This window comes from Aythya marila, assembly GCF_965140915.1.
Source record: "Aythya marila genome assembly, chromosome: 1".
In the NCBI taxonomy this organism is placed as follows: Eukaryota; Metazoa; Chordata; class Aves; order Anseriformes; family Anatidae; genus Aythya; species Aythya marila.
This window is the reverse complement of record NC_139042.1, coordinates 136,723,504-136,743,064: the sequence shown is the minus strand read 5'-3', so window position 1 is coordinate 136,743,064 and position 19,561 is coordinate 136,723,504. Positions and strand designations below refer to the sequence as shown.

Here is a 19,561-nt window from a genome sequence, read left to right as displayed (position 1 = left end):
GCAGCCAGCTGGCACCCTGTCAGAAGTCAGCACACCTCATTAAATGGAGCAGCACGGGAACGGGGGCAGAAACCTCCTTCGTTTTCAAGGTTTTCCTCCGCAGGCAGGTTCTTCGCTGAGCCTCACAGGTCTGGGCAAGAGGCAAAGCCTGCACCTAGCAAGCTCTGGAACAACAAAGTCCCCCTTTCTCTCAATTCCAGCAATTTTCATCTGTTGACTTTTAGGCTCCTCGTGTAAACACCAGCAATGTCCAGCTACAGAGGAAAACGGGGAAGGTGACCAGCAAAAGGAAGAAGAAACGTGGAGCGGCCTTCCAGGCTCTTTGCTACTTTTGGACATGTTCACAATGGCTATAAAAAAGCTGCCTCACAAAAAAGAGAAAGGGTGGAAGTGAGCATTTCCTATGGCTTCCCTATGCCTAGCATTAAAGTTTGTCTGCTGTGGGAGGCCGTGGCAACTGCACAGCCAGCGACACTACACGAGGGACTGAAGTTGAGTAATTGTGAGGAAAGGCCAATTTTTACTTGGGCTGAACTTGGTCTTTTTAAATAGGAAAAAGAAAAAAAAAGTTGTTTTAACTCCTGCACATAAATGCCAATGCCTCTTTGCAGCTTTCCTTGTGGCAGGCCTAAATACACACTTACATCCTTCCTGCCTCCTCCCCCCTTGAAGCGAGCTCCCAGCAGTGCCAAACCTTGTGCTTTTACCTCTCCTGGCACGCAGTCCTGCTTCTCTGAGGCTCAGCCTGGGCCGGGAGCTGCAGTGCTTGGAGCGCCAACCATATTTACCCACCACAGAGACTAAAAACTGGCCTTTGGGAATCTGCAATGAACAGTGAATGCACATAAGAATCTGCTTGGTTCTCACCTATGTAATTCCATACAGTAGCAATAAAGAGTATCTGAAGAAAGGGAGCTGAGGCAGGAGTCTGTTGCCGAGGCAGTCCATGTTTTTAAGATGTCCCCAAGGGCAAGACGAACTACGTGTCCTTTTCCAAGCAGATCCCACCAACTCCTGCTGCCCACACATGAGGCCCTGCTGCAGTTCCTCCAGGTAAACACTCAGATCCCAGTTTGTTGCCCATCCTAGGCCCAGCAAGATGCTTCTCCAGGAAGCCCAGCAAGATGCTTCAGAGCCAGCAGCTTTTCTACTGCCCTAGAGCCACCTGCAAGTGTTCACCTGAGCCACTGCTTCCACTCTGCTTGCTTTCAGCTTCCTGCCACACCAGGGCAACATGGTCACAAAAAAGACTGGACCTGAAGTGTATGAAAATGCAAGGGAACAAACACAGAAGGGCGGAGTTTAGTAGATGAGGTCTCAGTCCTAATCCTCAAAGTGAGAGACTATGCCCAGCCTGGCTACAGGGAAAAAAGCATGTTCTCAGGAGAGGGGTGAGAGCTCCCACTGCACTTTCCACTTCTGTCCAAAAATAATTCCTCCTGTAAAGCAGCAAACCTTGGACTTGTCAACCCCAGAATAGAAGACAAGTTTTTTTTTCCCCCTCCAACACTGAAAAAGATAGAAGAAGTTTGTCAAATTTTCTGTGAGGAGTACAGCGTCACCAAAAAGGACTAGTTAAAACTCAGCACCTGGCATGATGTACTTTCTTTGTACAGCCAGTGACTCCCTGCACTAGAAGTTACCAGACCCAAATCCTAAGCCCTTGACTCTTCCATGGACCACTAGCAGTGAGGCAGTAATTTATGCCTAAGCCTCACATTTTAAACTTGAAATGACATCTGCTGGGCTCTTTCTTCAAACAAAACCAGATTTATAATTACTTCCAACACCACTGCAGGATGGATATTACCCCATTAAGCGGCCTCCACCGCAGTCGCTCCCACTACGCCATTCACATTCTCAACCAGTGAGGCCTCGGGAGACCGCATTACACAGCCCTGTTTGTAACATACTGATGAAACACAAAAACAATTGAGGGTACTTTCAGACAACTTGCACACCACAAATTCTTGCATTTATTTTAGAATTCTTCTTGGCCCACACTGCTGAGCAGAATAAAGACATTAATTCAGCCCATAAAAGACTGAGGTCAGTACTGGACACTGCCCAACTCTTTTCAAGAGACCATGCTGAAAACAAACCAATGCCCTATGTACACCTAGCATGGTTTTTATTACCTCTGCCATGGACGTGCAAGTATCCTGAGATTTGGGAAACAGTGGCCACCTCTTGTTAGTTCCATAATTTGTTTCAAGAATTTAAAGTTCCAGCTAGACACATTTTCCTCAGGTTCACCAATATAAGTGGTACTTGCAAGCACAAACACAGGTTCCTTGAACTTGGAATTGAGCTTCTAGAGAGGCACTGGCATTGCTGACACCACTGAGAAAAAAACACTGATCATAAGAGGATGCCCTGACATTCCCAGCTTCACCATTCCCTCCTCAAAATGCCTGTAAGGCAAAAAGATGTTTTGCTCTCTCCATCTCCACTCAGTAACAGACTTCAAGAGCTCACCTACACTTCCATTTGTACTGTGTTCCTCTGTCTTAATAATTTGCTGATAGCTCCCATCCCCTATGGCTGCCACTCAAAAAAACACAGCAATTAGGGCGCAATCCTTATTCCAGAAAGTTCATTTGCTAGAACAATGCTCATAACACAAATAGCCTTTCCCCTCACACACTGTCAGGTGCCTGGCTGGGTTTAAACAAACTCCTTCCTGCAGCAACCACATCTGAAAGTGACAGGCAGGAGCATGACTGCATGGAGTATTAGTCATGATGTGCTGGTGTGAAAATACTTCTCAATCTGTGCACTTAAACCTGGAGACAGCTCCTCTTTCTGTACTGGCTGAAAACAAATGGGCTCAATGAATGGCTTCCCCTCACCCCACCCCACCTTTCTCTTTGATAATGTCACGCAAAGTTAGCACAATAGATTGTGATGACTTCCTGATGACGGGAACATCCTCCGTTTCTCCCACTTATCCCACACACTGGTAAGCAATAAACTTAGTGGGCAGTATCTTTGCCAGGGCAGAAAATAGACACTCCCAGCCAAGGATCCCACAACCTTCCCTTCAGCATCAGTCACAAGTAGTTCTCATGAGTTCCTCTGCTTCACAGCCAGGTAAACAACTATAATTTGTGTTTAACTTTTACTTGCCACATGCAAGGATTACCTAATCCTATACCAAAATGTTCCTTTTGTTTCCTTTGTAATTTGTCACTGCTGTAAACAACTGCTAAGGAGTTACTCAGTGGGAGCACTGCAGGGATCACAGTCAAGTTAGAGGATGAAGAGCAACCATTTTAATTGGTGCTAACACCAAGTTTTGGAAACATTGACAAATACACCAGGACCCAACCAGCACAGCCACAAAAATCCACTTCCTTCAAAAGATCTTCTACAATAAATCCATACGTGGTCCCTTAGAGCTACTGTCGCTACATGTTAGCATCCAGCTGCACCTATGACAGCAAGATCTAACTATTCTGGGAGGCCTTGGGTTGCCTCCAAGAATTGAAAAGAATTCAGAATTCAAAAGAATCAGAAGGTTCATTCTGGAAATTAGCTTTTCCACCTTTATTATGTAGGCCTTTTCCTGCATATTGCGTTATTGGACAGGATACGTTTGTCACTGCCCCGCGTCACTGCCCCTGCGGAGGTCAGCCCGCAGCTCCCTGGCAGCTTCAACTCAAGCTGCCTCTGCTTTAGAGCGACCAGCATCCCCCTGCCAACTGGCAGGCCCCCAAACTGAAGTTATGACTGCTATCACTAACCGTTGCTAAAAAAAAGTCCTAAAGCTACGACCAAAACAATACCTACCTCTCGCCCAGCAGTAATGAGCAAGGAAGCTTCCAAGCACATTAGAAAAGCAGGGCCCATTCACAGAGGGAGCAGACAGCAAACGACACCCGGCAGCCATCTGGGTGCTGCAGATGCTATACCCAACTCCCCAGCTTGGATACGTCTCATATCACAGTCCCCTTCTGCGGGACTCATCCCCTCAACACCTTATAACTTATGATCCTTCTCTCTCAAAAGAGCTAAACAAAAACATAAGCAAGTTAAACTCCGGGCACAATTTCTCATTAAACAAAATCCAGCACAGCCTCAGGCTGCAAAGCACCAGTCCCACCCCCTCCTTTACAGGAGCTGTATCACCATTAATGAGGCCCAGTTCTGCAAGTAAGCCTGAAGGGAGAAGGGGGAAAACAGGAGAAGTTTGTTTATTCCGGGCTCTCTTTTCTCCAGTGGTTTGGTTTTGTGTCAAATCAACTTGCTGAACCGACTCTTCAGTCTCACGAGCAGAGTCATCAGCTCTTCCATGTCTTCAGACAGGCACCCTTCCAGCAGAGCTGAGGAGAGGAGGGGGTTTTACTTATCTCTCTCTGTGGCTATTCTCCACCACTGCTATATGCCCGTGGTGTTCCTTCTCACACTGGTGGCTAAGCATGTCACTGCCAGCTGAAAACAATGCAGATGCCAAGTATCATCTCAATACCCTTTTATTTACTCTTCTTGAGTAACAGCTTGGTCTGTGATGAGGGAAACTCTAACCTAATGGAAGAAACAGACTCATGAAGACAAAATAGTCCATAAAAATGAAGGAAATATATTTCAGTGATAGTCCTCTAAATTCAGATGTGACTGGAGATGCAAGAAGAGTAGGCTGCTGGTAGCGCAATACAGGTTCTGTCACCAGCACCTCCCTGACATTTACAGCCCTTTTGCACTCTTCATGGTGGTGGGAAGACCTAGCAGAGAGGGATTCCAGAGCGACTGATGCTTTTAAATACATAATTCTTGTGGGGGAAAAAAAAACAAAAACAAAACATGTTGATTTCATCAATATGTTTTCTGAAAGGTTATGGTAATTTTTAACTTGTAGACTTTAACAAGTAAGAACGCTTTTTCTTTTTTCTTAAGAGATTTCGATTGCTGCTTTCACAGAATAATCTACGTTCATCTAAAATATCATCTCTGAAAAATAAGTCATACACAAAGATGCATCACTTCCTGGCAGTGCTACCTTAAACCTACATAAGGTTGCTCATTAAAAGGACACGCAAAAACACAGTTCTGAGGAATTCAGGATCTGCACTACTGCTCATTTATTCCTACGTGGAAATTAAAGGGGGGTGGTTCTGATCTTAAAGAGAAAAAAAAAAGTTTTGATGAAATTGGAACTCCCTAAGCTAGAATTTTATCAAGACTGAAATGGTATGTTCAATAATGTTAGAAATGATCCCATACCTCTCCTAAATGGCAAAGAAAAAAACAAACAAAAAACCCACCCAGACAATATATAAGATAAAAGAACTTCTGTGTTCGATGTCCTCACAAAACCTGTTTTGTGGAGCACAACTCCACAGAAAGGAATTGGAACATTGTAGCCTGTCTTTAATTAGCTGTTCCTGCAGGAAGAAAAATATATGTTACAGACTGATTTGTTGCTTAAATGATAATTTGCAAAACTCTTATTTCAGGCAGCTTAATAATTCTGCTACAAAACATGGCCTTCAGTTCCCTCATTTACTCATGTTATACTGCTGCCATATTACTCACCCAAGAGATTGCCAGAGCTTGAATATTATAAGGACAATAGTGCTTGCAAATGTTATTTACCCTTATGGTTTTATTTTATTATAAATCTCAGTTCTGTATTTTCAACATGTCAGAATGATTAGTTTTAAGCAAGTTCTTTTTCCTATCAAGAATAAGCTTTGATTTGAAAGAACGCCAGTATCATTAATTAGATGTTTCTCCAAAAACACAACTGTTGTCATTGTAGAGTAAAAAAGTGCCATCTGAAGTACAGTTGACATTATTAAATTTGTAAGCCATCTGACCTAATGGTATTATTCACAGCTTCGCACTTGGGACCCGATAGCTGTAGCTCTTCTTCTTCTGTATGTACTTAGAAGGTCTTTACAAATTTTCCAAAAGGTGGTGCTAGCCTTTGCTAGCACCTCACTTTGCTTTAGTCAGCATTAAATTCCACGCTAGCAGACAAGTAGTGTCCTCCTCTAGAAAAAGATAAGAAAAAGCTCTCAGTTCTGTTCTCAGAGAATGCACTGGAGCTGAGTTTTAACCATTTTCTGCAGCTTGTGAAGTGGTAAAGAGATTATATAGGCCTCTCTCCTGAAGACAAAGATGGGTTCAAGCCCCGTGCTGCACGTGCACAGAAAGGCAACGCATCTGGTAGCATCAGACCTACCTCCCATGTGCTGTGCAGATGGCCTCTATACATGCAAGAAGGGTGAAGCGTGAGATATGCAGGGGCACAAGCCCAGCAGTCAGGTATCAGGGATTTCTGGACATCTGACACTCCAGATGAAGCTTTTGCTCCTCTCCTGAAAGCCACAGCTCTCACATGAAATGTCCAAATCAACTCCTTCTCACTGGGAAAACTCAAACGTCTGTCAGCTTTAACAGCGTTAGGCATTGAGAATCTGAAAGATTTTTGAAAGATGTGTTTGAAGCTCTACATCAGGTCTTTCATGTTCAAACTGAACATAAAATGAGCAAGCACCACCCCAGTGATGCTGAGAAGGGGAATATCTACTCATTCATTCCAAGAAGAGTTACTTTTAAGACTGACTCCATCATATTTCCCCAGTGCTAAAGCACAGGCATCACAGCACTTTTCTGGAGGTCACAGCATTTGGCAGTAAGCCCTTGGCTTCAGAAAAGCCTCAAGCAACTCTTGAGCACTGTGAGTTATGTCCACAACAAGCTCTGCTGAGGCCATAAACTAGTGTGCAAAACATAACGACTATATACCATCCCAAACGATCAAGGGTTCAGACAAAAGTTCAACAACTGTTCAGTGGTAACTGGAATCCGTTCAGAGTATCCATTTTTATTGTATTAGTCCTCAAGTTTCACGAAAGGCTAAGTATTTAGCCTTTATCCTTGTTCATGTCTACAGATAATCTCTAGAACAAATCAATCAAAAGTGAGAAGGCATTTGAAAATTTACAGGATGGGAGAACTTTTAGTTGAAAAGTTTCATCTCCAGTTCACATGTTGCTTGCCTGAGGCATAATCAAAAATTAAATTCTATGGACTGCATTAAGCGAAAGAAAAGGTTATGACCCAAGAATCCATCCTGACCTTCAAAGCTGTAGAATTCCTTGTCAGGTACTGCTGCTATGCTGATTTGTTGTACAAATACCTGAGCTGAAATTCAACTGAAATTCATCTGATTTGGAATTTTATTTTTTGGGATAATTTGCTAGTAGTGGCAATTGCTCCACAAATAGATCACTTCTTTGGTATACAAACCTCAGTTCTTGTCCACTATGCCAGTTTGGCATAATTCAATACACTTGATTACAGGGTATCCTACTATACTATAATTCAGCATTTCACACAGACTCCCAGAAGTAGATGACACATCCAGTCAAGCACAACACCCATGAGAATTAATTGCTAATAAATGCTGTTCCTTATCTCTAGAGCAGTGTTGAAATAATAGTTAATAGTGTTCTCATACAGAAACATTCATGCCCCAATGGCAAACAAGCACTAAGGAAATCCCACCCTGCATATAAAGCAAGATGGGCAGATTACTTGCACTAAAACTGTGTAATATTTTCAACATGAAGTCATCTCTGCAGATCACATCTGATTGTTATCAGAATGCTAATTATAGAGCTGCTAACACAAGGTCAACCCTGCTCCCCCAACCTACCACACAGCATCTTTAAGTCATCAGTACAACTCCAAATATTTGCAAATAATACTGGCTAACACATCTCTAAAATGAACGTCAAACTGCTGAACAGCTTTTTAGCTAACATTCAAAACAAAACAAAAACAACAAAAACACCCACAACTCTCACCTAAGGGTAGAATTGACACCCTGAAAATTTCAATTCAACATTCAAACAGGAGGTAATCATTAAAAATGAAAGCCTATAAAGGTACCTTTCCTGTATCCCGCAGCGAGGGAGAAGAGCATCTTCAACCTGTGGTAAATTAATTAGAAAGAGAAGTCATACTACTTCTGGCCTTCACTTCACTAGGCCAACTGAGCAAAGCTTCTACAGTTTCTTCCCAGTGCTTCTCCAGTCCCCAGGCATCTTTATAGCCCTTACGTTGTATTCATGAATTCTCCTTCCTTGAACACAATGACTGCCTTGCACTGTCAGAAGAGATTGTCTCACGGCCTTGTGCAATCCCATCAATACACTCCCTTTTCTCATGGCGATACCTTGTGTGATACACCCCAGGCAGAGATTTGCATTCCTCCTGTCTTAAATCTGTTCCATGCACAAGTTCAGTATCAAATCTGCTAACTCCAGAATGGACTTTAATACTTCTTATTCCTCTTAGAAGCTCTGCGATGTTTTGTTTTGTTTTTCTATCTGGAGAAACAAGGTTAGTATAAGAAACCAAATTTCCTAGTTTAAACAAGCTGTCAGAAGAATCTGAATTCTATTCCTTGAGGTACCTGATAATCCTACACTCCATGCACTAATAATATGAAAGTGTTAATATGAGGCTTGGCATGCTAGACTTCTGATCTTCAGCGCCAATCTCTTAAGCACTGAAGTTCTATAGTAATGCAAACCTTTCTGACTGCAAGATGCTTGATTAAGTTGAATTTTCTACTCTTTCTTGGAAATGAGGTGGTGGAAAGGATTCCTATTCAGATCTTTTCCCAAACAGCCATAAGAAAGCAAAGTACTTGAGAAAGGAACATGATAGAACTGATTTCTCACACACATTCTGGAAATGAGGGACTGGTCTTTTATGTGAAACAAATGAAGCCATGTATGTTAATGCAACAGATTTTAACACCACAAGTGCAAACAATCTTTCTTCCTCCTTATTAACTGCTGGATCACTTCACAGCATTCATGTATAATGCAGCACTGGCCATCTGCCTAGGCCATATGCAGAAAAATAGTAATTTCATTTATTAAAATAATAATGGTGAAGATTTTTCAAAAGCGGCTTCCCATTCTGACACTGGCTGGTTAAGACATCACCCTACCACATGAGAATTCTAGTTACTCGCACATTAGGCTGGAGAAAGAAAAGCAAGATCAGCTAAAGGACATGAAGGTAGTTTCTAGTGTAACACTGCACATTTATTTCTGCATGATGGTGCGTGTTCAGTTAAAATTCCAGTCTTTATAAATAACACTTCATCACAGACGAAGGAAGAAATAAAGAGCCTAATAGATGGCCACAGTCTTCAATCTCAAAATTCCTAGATGCCAAAGAATATATTTAATGTACTGGTTTCTTCGCAGAACACTATGTTCCCTATCACAGCTCTTACAAAAAGCATGGCAGTATGGCATTAAATCCCCTGAAAATACGAGTGGCATTTCAACCAGGAAACTTCAGGAACATTATATCCCAAGGACTTCTCAAACTTTTTCCCTGGATTTTGGCCACTGCTAATTTAAATCTGTGAACCAAAAGTCTCAATTTTGCTTGAAAGTCAAAACTGCCTCATCTAGAAAGTCTTTATATGTTGCATCGAGAGTAAACACATCTCCATTTTCACTCTTGCCAGGCTTCATTTAACTGGCTTGCTTTCAGTCCTCTGAGCCCTTCCCTTTAATGGGATGAAAGGTAAATAGTGGTCTGATCCACATGAGCACACTGACCTTGAGGCAGAGGCCTCAAGCTGAAAAAGGGCTTTGGACTTGCTGAGATCATTCATATTTTGTTGGAGCGATTCAGTTTAGTGAGAAGGTGTGTCATTCTCGAGGCATGCCTACTGCAAACAGGTTTTACAAACAAACACCACCTCCACAAAACTGACCCTGTATTTGGGTCCATTCTCTGAGGGAACATGGGTCTGTTGGGATGGAGCACTGCAGAAATCCTGCCCAGCCTGCATCTTCTTGCTCAGAGAGGGCACCTCTGCTAAAAAGTGCAAGGTGCATTGCACGTCCCCATCTGGTTGCTGCTGCAGTTAACGGGATCCTGTGCTGCAGCGATGTGCCAGGCAGTGTCCTGCCAAGGCGACTGGCCCAGCACTCCTTTGGTGCTGGTGGTGGGACTGCTCCCTGCGCTTAGAGAGCTTTTCCCTTTATCAACACCTTCAGCATAGCTTGTCCTCTAGTTCCCGCTAGGGAACGTCAAACCTTGACAAGTTCCCCCTAACCCTGCCATCCCTCTCACCTCTGTAATGGGGAGAGTTCAAAGCCAAGGGCCCTGCCCATGGCAGATCCACGCTTCCCTCAGGGTGGCACAAAACAATGCCAGTGACCTCTGCAGGCCACGTTCCCCAGCACATTTTTCCAGGAGATGACAGGTTGCTTAGATAAGAGAAACGCTCAGTGCCACAGAAACAATGCTCTTGCCATAAAGGTCAAAAAGCCACAAGGCATTCACGAAAAATAAACCAAGATTCCTGAATCCCCAAATTGCTGGGCATGTATTATTCACTTCACACAGATGGTGACATGGATGCCTGAAGTACAATTCATGAGTCTTAAATATATGGGATAAGCTAAAATGTGCTTGTATGTAATGATTGTGTTTAACAGTCCTTATCTTCTTCTTGGTCTTACAAAGGCACTAGATTTTTTGCTTATACAAAATAACGATTTAACTCCTATCCCATATTTTCAACAGCTGAAATGTGTTGGGAGACATGATGTGGTGTATGTGTGGCTTCAGAAGTTATTTTCTTACCAAATTTTAACAGACGGATTTTTGGACATCATGACTACATACCCACAGAAGCCCATTACAATTATTTTTGCAGTAAACTGGTAAAGAAAAAAAATTAATTGATGCACATTCTGGAATATTTGTTCAAAATGCAGGGCCATCACCATACAGGAACTTAAACATATAAAACAAGACATACACTGTAATTTGTTCCATGGCAAACCACTTACTGTCATTAATGCCTAGGCTCTAACACCAGTTGTTTAACTACTCTACCATCACACATGTTAAGAATGTAAAAGGAATGTTTATTATTGGAAAATGTGTTAATTTTTCAGTGGGTGTCTGTCAGCTTAGAATGAAATATCTTAAATTTCATTTTGTATTGTAACAAGTTTTGTTTTCAAAATCATTATCAGTCTGACATTCCTATGGCAATAAAAGCTACAGATACACTGCATCAATATTTTGTCTTAGGGCAAAGCAAAAGAACTCTCCTAGCAATCCACTTTCAAATAGATTGTATGCACAATTTATCTAGGAACTATATCTGCCTTTATGGGTATACTGGATACTTTGAGTAGCATTTCCCCTTTGTCAGTATTGGAAGTCTAGTAAGAAATGCCAAAAGTATTTTATTTCAAAACAAGGCATGGTTCACCCCTGTAATTTTTAGCCTGAAGTATCACATCCTACGGAAGGTGAATCAGCTCATCCCCATCACGGAGCACACTGCAGTAAAACCCCCACCTAAGGTGAGGAAACGATCAGTTTTACCTGCTAACTAGCTATAACTGCCTTTTCTAACTTAGTATTTTATAAACTTATCTTTTGAAAACACATGTTTTTCTTAGCGTATGTATAACAAACTCACTTGGTGCAATATATTCCACCAGTAGACAAACCAAATCCTGTTTCCAGACCCATCTGAACAGTATGTGCCCAGAAGTCAATAATGTTGTGATTAATCCAACAAGCTAGGAATGGGCATCCTACATAATACCAAAGAGTAGATACACTGCCCAGAAAATGCTATACACAAGCTTTTTTTTTTCTTAAAAATTGTTGAATTTTGTCAGGCTCCATACCCCTGGATTAACACATACATAAATCCCAAATCACTTTTGTGTTGTTTTTCAAACTGATAAGGGGAAAAAATTAGAAGGAATCCTTCAGTGATGCTGAGATTAAGGCAGTATTACAACAGATGGCGAGTCAGCTGCCAAAAAGTAATATGAAGCATAATATTTAATGCATATTAGTTATTTTTCCCTAAGATGCAAGTGTTCTTTTTTATTTTTTATTTTTTTTGGCAACAAAGACAAAGCTTACTGTGATAAAAACAAACCCTTCTGAAACCAGAAGGTACAAGTAAGTGCAACTGCTGAATATGGGCAGTTGAGTCAACTACTTTCAGCCATGTCTTTGCAATTCTTTCCTCAAGAAAGTACTTGGGTAAATACACTTCTTCTTGAGAACAAATATTCAAAGCAGCCTGGACAGCATACAGGTTCCATGTTTAGGAACAAGTAAGGCTCCAGCCAACATACTGCTAACTGGCTAAACTGGGAAGTGGGATAGAGAGCAACTCTAGGCTGTTCTGATTCCCAAAGGAAGGAAACACACAGATGGGTCTACTTAGATCTGCAATAACTACTGGCATGCCAGGTTTTTGTTTGCCTTAGATTAGTTTCTTTTCAATTAAGCACCATTTTAATTTAAATTGTGTGCTGATTTACAAACCACTGCAGTGAATTATGAGTTATCGAGGACCAATAAATTTGCAACAATACTTCTGAGTTTTTCCAGAAACCAGGAAACTTTTTTTCTGGACACACAAAGAGCAAAAGGTACTTGCACTGGAACATATTACCAATGAAAAACTAAATAGGTCCTGGTTGTAGCTTGTGGCATACTATACAGTAGGGCTATTACTATGCTGAATATAGTCAAAGTTTGAAAACTGAACAGACCTCAGACAAATGGTAGGAATCAGGGACTGAAGCACACCAACATTTTGTAGGAAAATTAAAAGCACTGTTCACTAGATGCCTGTTATCAGAAGAAATAAAAACACTGATACTTTCCGTATTAAAGAGAAAAAAGGGAAATACTAACTACTGAAGTAAGAATAAAATAATTTACTGTATAGCTCATGCACATGTTCTGCTTTTCACAATACACTTCGTATTCTCTTTCATTTTTACTCCTTACCAATGGTCAAAGCTTCATCTACATTGCAAAACTAAATCATTGTTGACAAATGGGTGCAGCCAAATATGATTTCCTTTGTCTACACTTGTAACAAGAGACATACCCTGCTCTAGCTCAGTTGCACCCTTTGTTGTCATCAACTGTCAACAGCAGTTCCACTTAGTGCTCTAAAGAGAGCCCAAACAATTTGGAAAGAATGATTTAAACTGAGTGGGTCCCACCCGGCTCCTCCAGAACACACATGCAGAACAGCTGATACAAGAAAAACATTTAAAAATGATTAGGAAAATGAACAGTAAAGACCCACCAAATCTGGCAGAGGGATTCAAAGCATCTGAAGTTACTTAAGTGTTGTGACACACACACACACACAAACACAAAAACAAAAAACCTGACACAACCTGACTTGTGAGTTGCCTGAGTTAGACTCACCCGTTTCTCCTTCACTAGGTCATACAGGAGTCTGTGATAAAGTCATTGACAATACCAGTTATATTACTGGCATTGAGTTAGATTTATTTTCTGTGAAAGAAAATCATAAGCGTTATGAACTGTAAGAAAGTAACGCCATGACTAACTCGAAAGGTAGTCTGTCACTTGCCATATAGAAGTCAAATCCAACTTGGGCAGATTGCACTGGTAGAGTCTACCATGACTTTAAATCATGCTGATACTCACTCTCACACTTTAACAGCCAAAAGAATTACAATCTACTTGGATTAATGCGGTACACTGTCATTAGGCTGGCAATTAAATTCCATTTCTGAGATTGTGTGATCTGAGTCACCAACATCTGCAAATATCTTTACATCTTGTGTAATAGCTGGCCTCAGATCTTGATACGCCAAAGTAAAAAGGCCTTTTTAATGGCTCCCACGTTATTTTGGACTTACAACTTCATGATGACAGCAGCTTCTCAAAACAGCCTATAAATCAAATTTATTATCCAGTTTGTCATGTGGGATTTCTTAACTCTAAGCCAATATAGCAACAATGAATCAAGGTCACTGTTTACAGTGCATGAATAAAAATTAACCACCTGTTCAAAATTTTTTATTTTGACATTGAAAGGTATTTGGTCTCTAACACTTTTGATATATACAGCACTTAAGAGTTCTTACACGTATCTGTGTATTTGAGAAGCCACTCTCAAACAGCATCTCCTCTCATGCCAGCGTACCTTGACTTTAAAAAAAATGTCAGCCATCCTACTGCTTCCAACACCAATAGTTACACAAAAGCAGACAGGCAATGCAGTTTCAGGATGCTTGCCCTAGGAATTAGTTTTCTCCCCACCAGTATCATTGAATATTTAAGCAGGTCAGTGATTTTCAAGTGACTCTTCAGTGATAAGGACAGTAACATACAAAGACTTTTTTTAACTGCCATACAGATCAGAGAAAAGGCTGACTTTGGAAACATTTTTCCATTTCTTCCATTGAAGAAAGAAAGAGCTACTACCTTCAACCTCTGCTACCTTCTCCATGTTATGATAACCATTTCTTACCTTAGAGCTTAAACATGATGCCTAATAAATCTTTAAGCAGACAGCTCTGAATAAGGAATGATATCTTCAAAAACTCCAGTCATCCTTTACTCCTTTAACAATTATTTGCAGTACTCGTAATACTAGAGAAACATACCCTGTTTACAGCCAAGAATCCTAGAACACAACCAGTAAATACACCACCTAAAAGTAACCACAGTGAAAGCCAGGGAATTTTGTTTGACACACACACACACACAGACGCACAGAGTTTCTCTACTGGGTTTACTTTAAAGCAGACTGCATAAAGCGACCCAAGACCGTGCAAGCATTTGCATTCATAGCTCAAGAGGGTCATCCCAAGGCCCCCAAACCCTTCCCACTAGACATGGGCATTCTGTGGGCTGTACCTCCTTGATCCGCTTCACAAGCGCATTCTGATCAAAAGCAACCGCTTCTGCACATTGGTGAAGGTGGTCTTGGTACCGGAGACACAGCTGTAGCACTTGGTGGGGGTCCAGCTTTTCCAGTTTGGTGTTGGTCGGAGAGGTCTGCCCACTGAGGAGTCCTAGGTGGCAAGGGAAGGAACGGAGTTAATCTGGCTGTTCACAGAACCAGTTCAACTGCAAGCAGAGAGGCAGCACAACATGTCCAGAAGAAAAGCTTGAAAGGGATGAATAAAAAGCTAATTCAGGTTTGAAGACTACTGAATGGACTTTAACAACATAATGGTCCAGTGAAGGCTAAAAGTGGGAAGGGCATGGATAGAAGATTTATGGACGTTTAGGATTCATAGCAGTGCAAAGAATAGTTTGCCATACAGCTTACCCCTCCTTGACAGAGCTTAAACGCAGAATCTAAACATAGTACCATAATGCACAACAGCTTGGTTCCCAGTGACAGGCTGCATAAAGCAAGTCCTGCTTCATCTCCGTCACAAGCAATTCTGAACTCTGACAAATGAGCCCCCTCCTCATTTATGTATGCCAGAAAGGGAAGGAGTGGAGTTCTGCAATCCCCTAAGGGCATGCGACTTGAACTATTTTCACTAGAATCTCACTGTCAAAAACAGATTTCTAAAAAATCATTAAAAATTCACTGGTCCCCCAAAACAAAGCTGAGTGAAAAACGACCCACCTAAGTTAAATTAAAAACTGGGGTGAAACGCTAATGTTTTGCCTACCTTACCTTTTTCAAAGCTTAACTTAGATATATATTTTAAGATCCTTACCTACTCACATGACTCTAGGTTTCACAAAAAGATCACCAAAAAAGTGTGAGACTTAATACTGGGCCACTGTTAATGTCCAGAGGAGCTAAAGGCAAAACCGTCCAGAGAAATTTCTCCTGCCCATTTTTTGTTGCTTGCACAGTGCAACTTGAGAACCCTTGCTGAGCTCAAGCACGTGTGTCATACTGTCAGCTTTCTCCACAGCTTCTGGAAAAAGTGATACTAAATTCTAAGGCCATCCTTTTTTGTTATTTCCTTTATTTATTTTCTTTTCATTTTCCTCCAGCATTAGTACAACTTCTTTCTAGTTGGGACAACATCTGTGACAAACAGCACACACACGCAATCTGCTTTTTCCAAAACTCCCGTAAAGCTATGTAAACTGAATTCAGCAACTGCATGCATGTGCCCTCTGGGGCTCTCCATTTACTGACAGGAAAAGACATTAAAACAGCAAATGTAAGCAAGTATCATACTAAGCAATTAAAAGGAGTAATAAATGCAAGTTATTTGGATTGGAAAAGTTCTTCTAAGAATGTACCTCACTGGGAAATAGAAAGTATTTTGGATGGCCCACATGCCTATTGCAAGCTACAAACAAATTGTGACATCAAGTTCTTGCCAAAACACTCACAAATAAGACAGAAACCAAGACTAAGTCAGAAATATCTTATGAATTTAAGAAAGTTAAACCTCTTCAAAAACATTTCCAGACAGAAATGAAAACAAAACTAGGAGAGCAACCTCATCAGATATGATGAAGTAGGTTTACTTTGCATCAACACTCACCGTTTTATTCTCTGAGGATGTTCTCAATTACCCTTTACATAAAACCCATCCTTTCCTCATCTTCAGTGGAAAGAAAGAAAGAAAAAAAATATATAATTTTGTTTTGCTGACTTGTCATCCACTACAGTTGCACTGCCTGTATCAACAGGTGAGGAGAGGATATAGACAGTTAACCATTTGGTCTCAAAAACCTGTATTAGCCAAATCCTTTTTTATGCTCTAGAAAGAATTACCTCAAACAAAATCTTAGGTCCAGCAATATCAATTGCAAATCTTTCAAGAAAACTTTCAGCTGAAGTGCAAAACTTTAATGAGAGCAAACCCATTGAAGGAAATGAAACTTTTTTTTTTTTAATGTATACATTACATTTACATGTTTTAGCATTCCTTCAGTTTGTTAATTCTGATCTTCTGTAAATTTATCTTGTCAGGATAAGTGTTCAAATAATGTTGTCAACTTTTAATATGTTGAATGTTCACACAGGAATGAAAAGTTCATCGTACACCCGAGGCTGTTACCCTGTTCCTGCACTGATCAAAATATATGATGCTATCAACCAACTAATTTTCTTTTATTGCTAATCTCTCACCAACTTCAAGAGGAGGAAGAAAATTAGCCTCTGTTTAATAGATTTAATTAAAATGAAGTGTGTATTTTGGCTAAGCTAAGAATTATAAGAGTTGTGAAGCGGAACAGGGCAAGGACTGTTGAATGAGCTATAAAGGACTAAGTTACTCAAATTTATATTTTGTACTTACAACCCTGTACAGGTTGCAAAACGCTAAAAGCAAAATTAATAAACTATAAAGAGCATCTTATTCAGTATCCAGAAAAACGTGAACTCAAGTGAACGGAGACATTAGCTGGACTATCTTCATAAGGCAGAAGTTCAAATATAACCCAGTAAAAATGTTTGAAGCCATAATAAAAACCAAACAGCATACATTGTTTAAAGATAAAGGATAGCATTATTTTGGTTGATGCAGTAGGGAGAAGCCAAAGCAATTAGCTTTTCTCGAGATCTATGGCTCATGCTGCCCATGCCAGCAAAGAATTTAGTTCTGAATTTCAACTTGTAGGAAAAGAAAGAAGGAAGTGAACAGAGGCATGAAAAAAGCCACGCAGTCTTCTACCTGGCAGATATTCCCCTCATCAGAAATCGATCCCCTGTTTTTTGTCATTCACAGTGACTACTTACTGCCCACAGTGTAGATATTAAAATTTTATTAATTCATTGCATTTTATTTCTTAGCAAATCAGTAGCTTTGCTCCAAATAAGCAGTTGGCAGCAGTAAGTCACCTTGACACTTCGTGGAAGTCTTCAAACATGCAGATTCCAGAGAGATTTTACCAGGGGAACCCTGGGAAATAGGAACTGAGATGTGGGGCTGGGAAGGAGCCTCTGGAGTCCAGATCTCTTTCCTGCCTCCTCTCCCCAGCAGCAGACAGCAAGCCCCAAAGGCTTTCATGCAATATCTGCTCCACAAGCTCTGCCCTCCAGAGATAGCAGCACGTTTCCCAACACCCTTGAAAAATTGAAGATCCACAGGAAAACACCCAAACCAAGAGCGATACATGGAAAAAGGGCAGGAGGTTAAAAGGGTGTTGCTTGTATCCTTTGTTCGTATACAACAGAAAGCTGAGGAGACCAGCTAAAAGCCATCAGCAATTCAGCATCGAGGAGGTTTTGTTTCTAGAGCAGATAGCCAGCACTGCGAACTTCCAGGTATTATTAAATAACTTGCTTCTTGAAAATCACAACTTCCTCCTCAAAGCTTTGTCCCACGCTTTGAACTCTTCACCGAACAGGCCCATCCTCAGGGATGGAAGCAGGACTTGTCGACAAGCAGTTTTCAAAAGGATATGAGATCATATCTGTTGCAACAAAACATTTATTAGGTCAGTCTTTCAAGTGCCAAAAGGTGGAGGGAGACAGAGGTCTCCGCGTGGTTCGGGCTCACTCCAGACACAGCTAGCACTTGAACCTGCTCAGCAGCAAGTACCTAAGTGCCGAGCTGCCGCTACTTCACCGGGGAAAGGGTGTTCTTGTGATTTCATCGCTGTGATTATTACTTTTCTTCCCCTGCCCCCTCCAAGAGCGCATTTCTGCTCTTACACGGGAAGAAAACAGAATCTGAAGTCTTCAAGTCTTATTAAACTGAGTAGTCGTTTCCCAAGCTGTTGGTTCTCTTCCAAAGCGAGAAGCACACCCAGCACGGCTTTTATACTGACTGAACTGTAGAGAAGAGAACGCTTGGCACATGAGAGCCACAACTTCCCCCGTGTGATAAGGGAAGGCGGTGTGGAGGATGTCATGGCTTGGGGAAAACAAAAACGGGGACATGGGAGACGGACTACTGCCGAGCTTCAGTGTACAGACCAAAAATGCTTTGGCAACTGCCAAACATGCACATTCTTAGCTATCAAATTACACTGTAAAACGAATAAGACGACAGACCACATTACGTGCCTGCCATGATGAAGAGAAGTCAGGATCTGCTGCTTGCTCTGGATACATCCAATGAACAAACAGCGTACCCATGAAGGTGATAATAAGCAATGGGACAAACAGAGATTCACATTTCAGCTCCTAAATGGTGCTTTAGGGAGAAAAAGAAAAGCATACCAAGTATGTCGTGCATAGAAAAATATCATATATCACTACAAGGCAGGCTGACCCATGGACTTGACAAATCTGTTATTGTTTCCATATTCCTTGGCAAAGCAGAGGCATGTTAAAACCATTTTCCTCCTACTTAGTCATCTCCTCATTGGTTCCAGGTCAATGTACACTTCCAACAAATCAGATCCTACTGAGCAGAAGAAAGCTGTTAGTTTAAAAAGCATTTTTATGACTAGAAAAGTTTGTGAGAAGATGCTTTACATGGTATACTGACTCTACATACATACAGAGCCCAGTTACCAACCACAGTCATGTTCTGCTGCTTTTAGGGACAATCCTAACAACAATGGGAGTGCTTTCCAACTTGAAACATATTATTACTTCTTTGTGACTTATGTAGTACCCTTTCAAGCAGTAATGGCAGACATCACAGAAAGAAAATAAAATGTCCAATGTTGTTAATTTATTTATTACAGGCAACAGAGCACAGGACACTGTGGTCTTCTTACCTATTTAGAGGCCAGAAGGGTTATGGTCATTCAAGTAATCAACCCTTCTGTGGAATAGAAGAGAAGACTTCTATGGTAACCACTTGTTTAATAA

General features: G+C 41.1%; 1 protein-coding gene across 1 annotated transcript in view; it reads right to left on the bottom strand.

Moving 5' to 3' along the window:
- The window catches only part of BORCS5 (BLOC-1 related complex subunit 5), a 78,386-nt gene that overhangs the window by 6,415 nt on the left and 52,410 nt on the right, over positions 1 to 19,561 (bottom strand). The window contains exon 3 of the mRNA XM_082776764.1: positions 14,725 to 14,882. Within this exon, the coding sequence (XP_082632890.1) occupies positions 14,725 to 14,882 (158 nt within the window). The remainder of the gene's footprint in view (positions 1 to 14,724; positions 14,883 to 19,561) is intronic.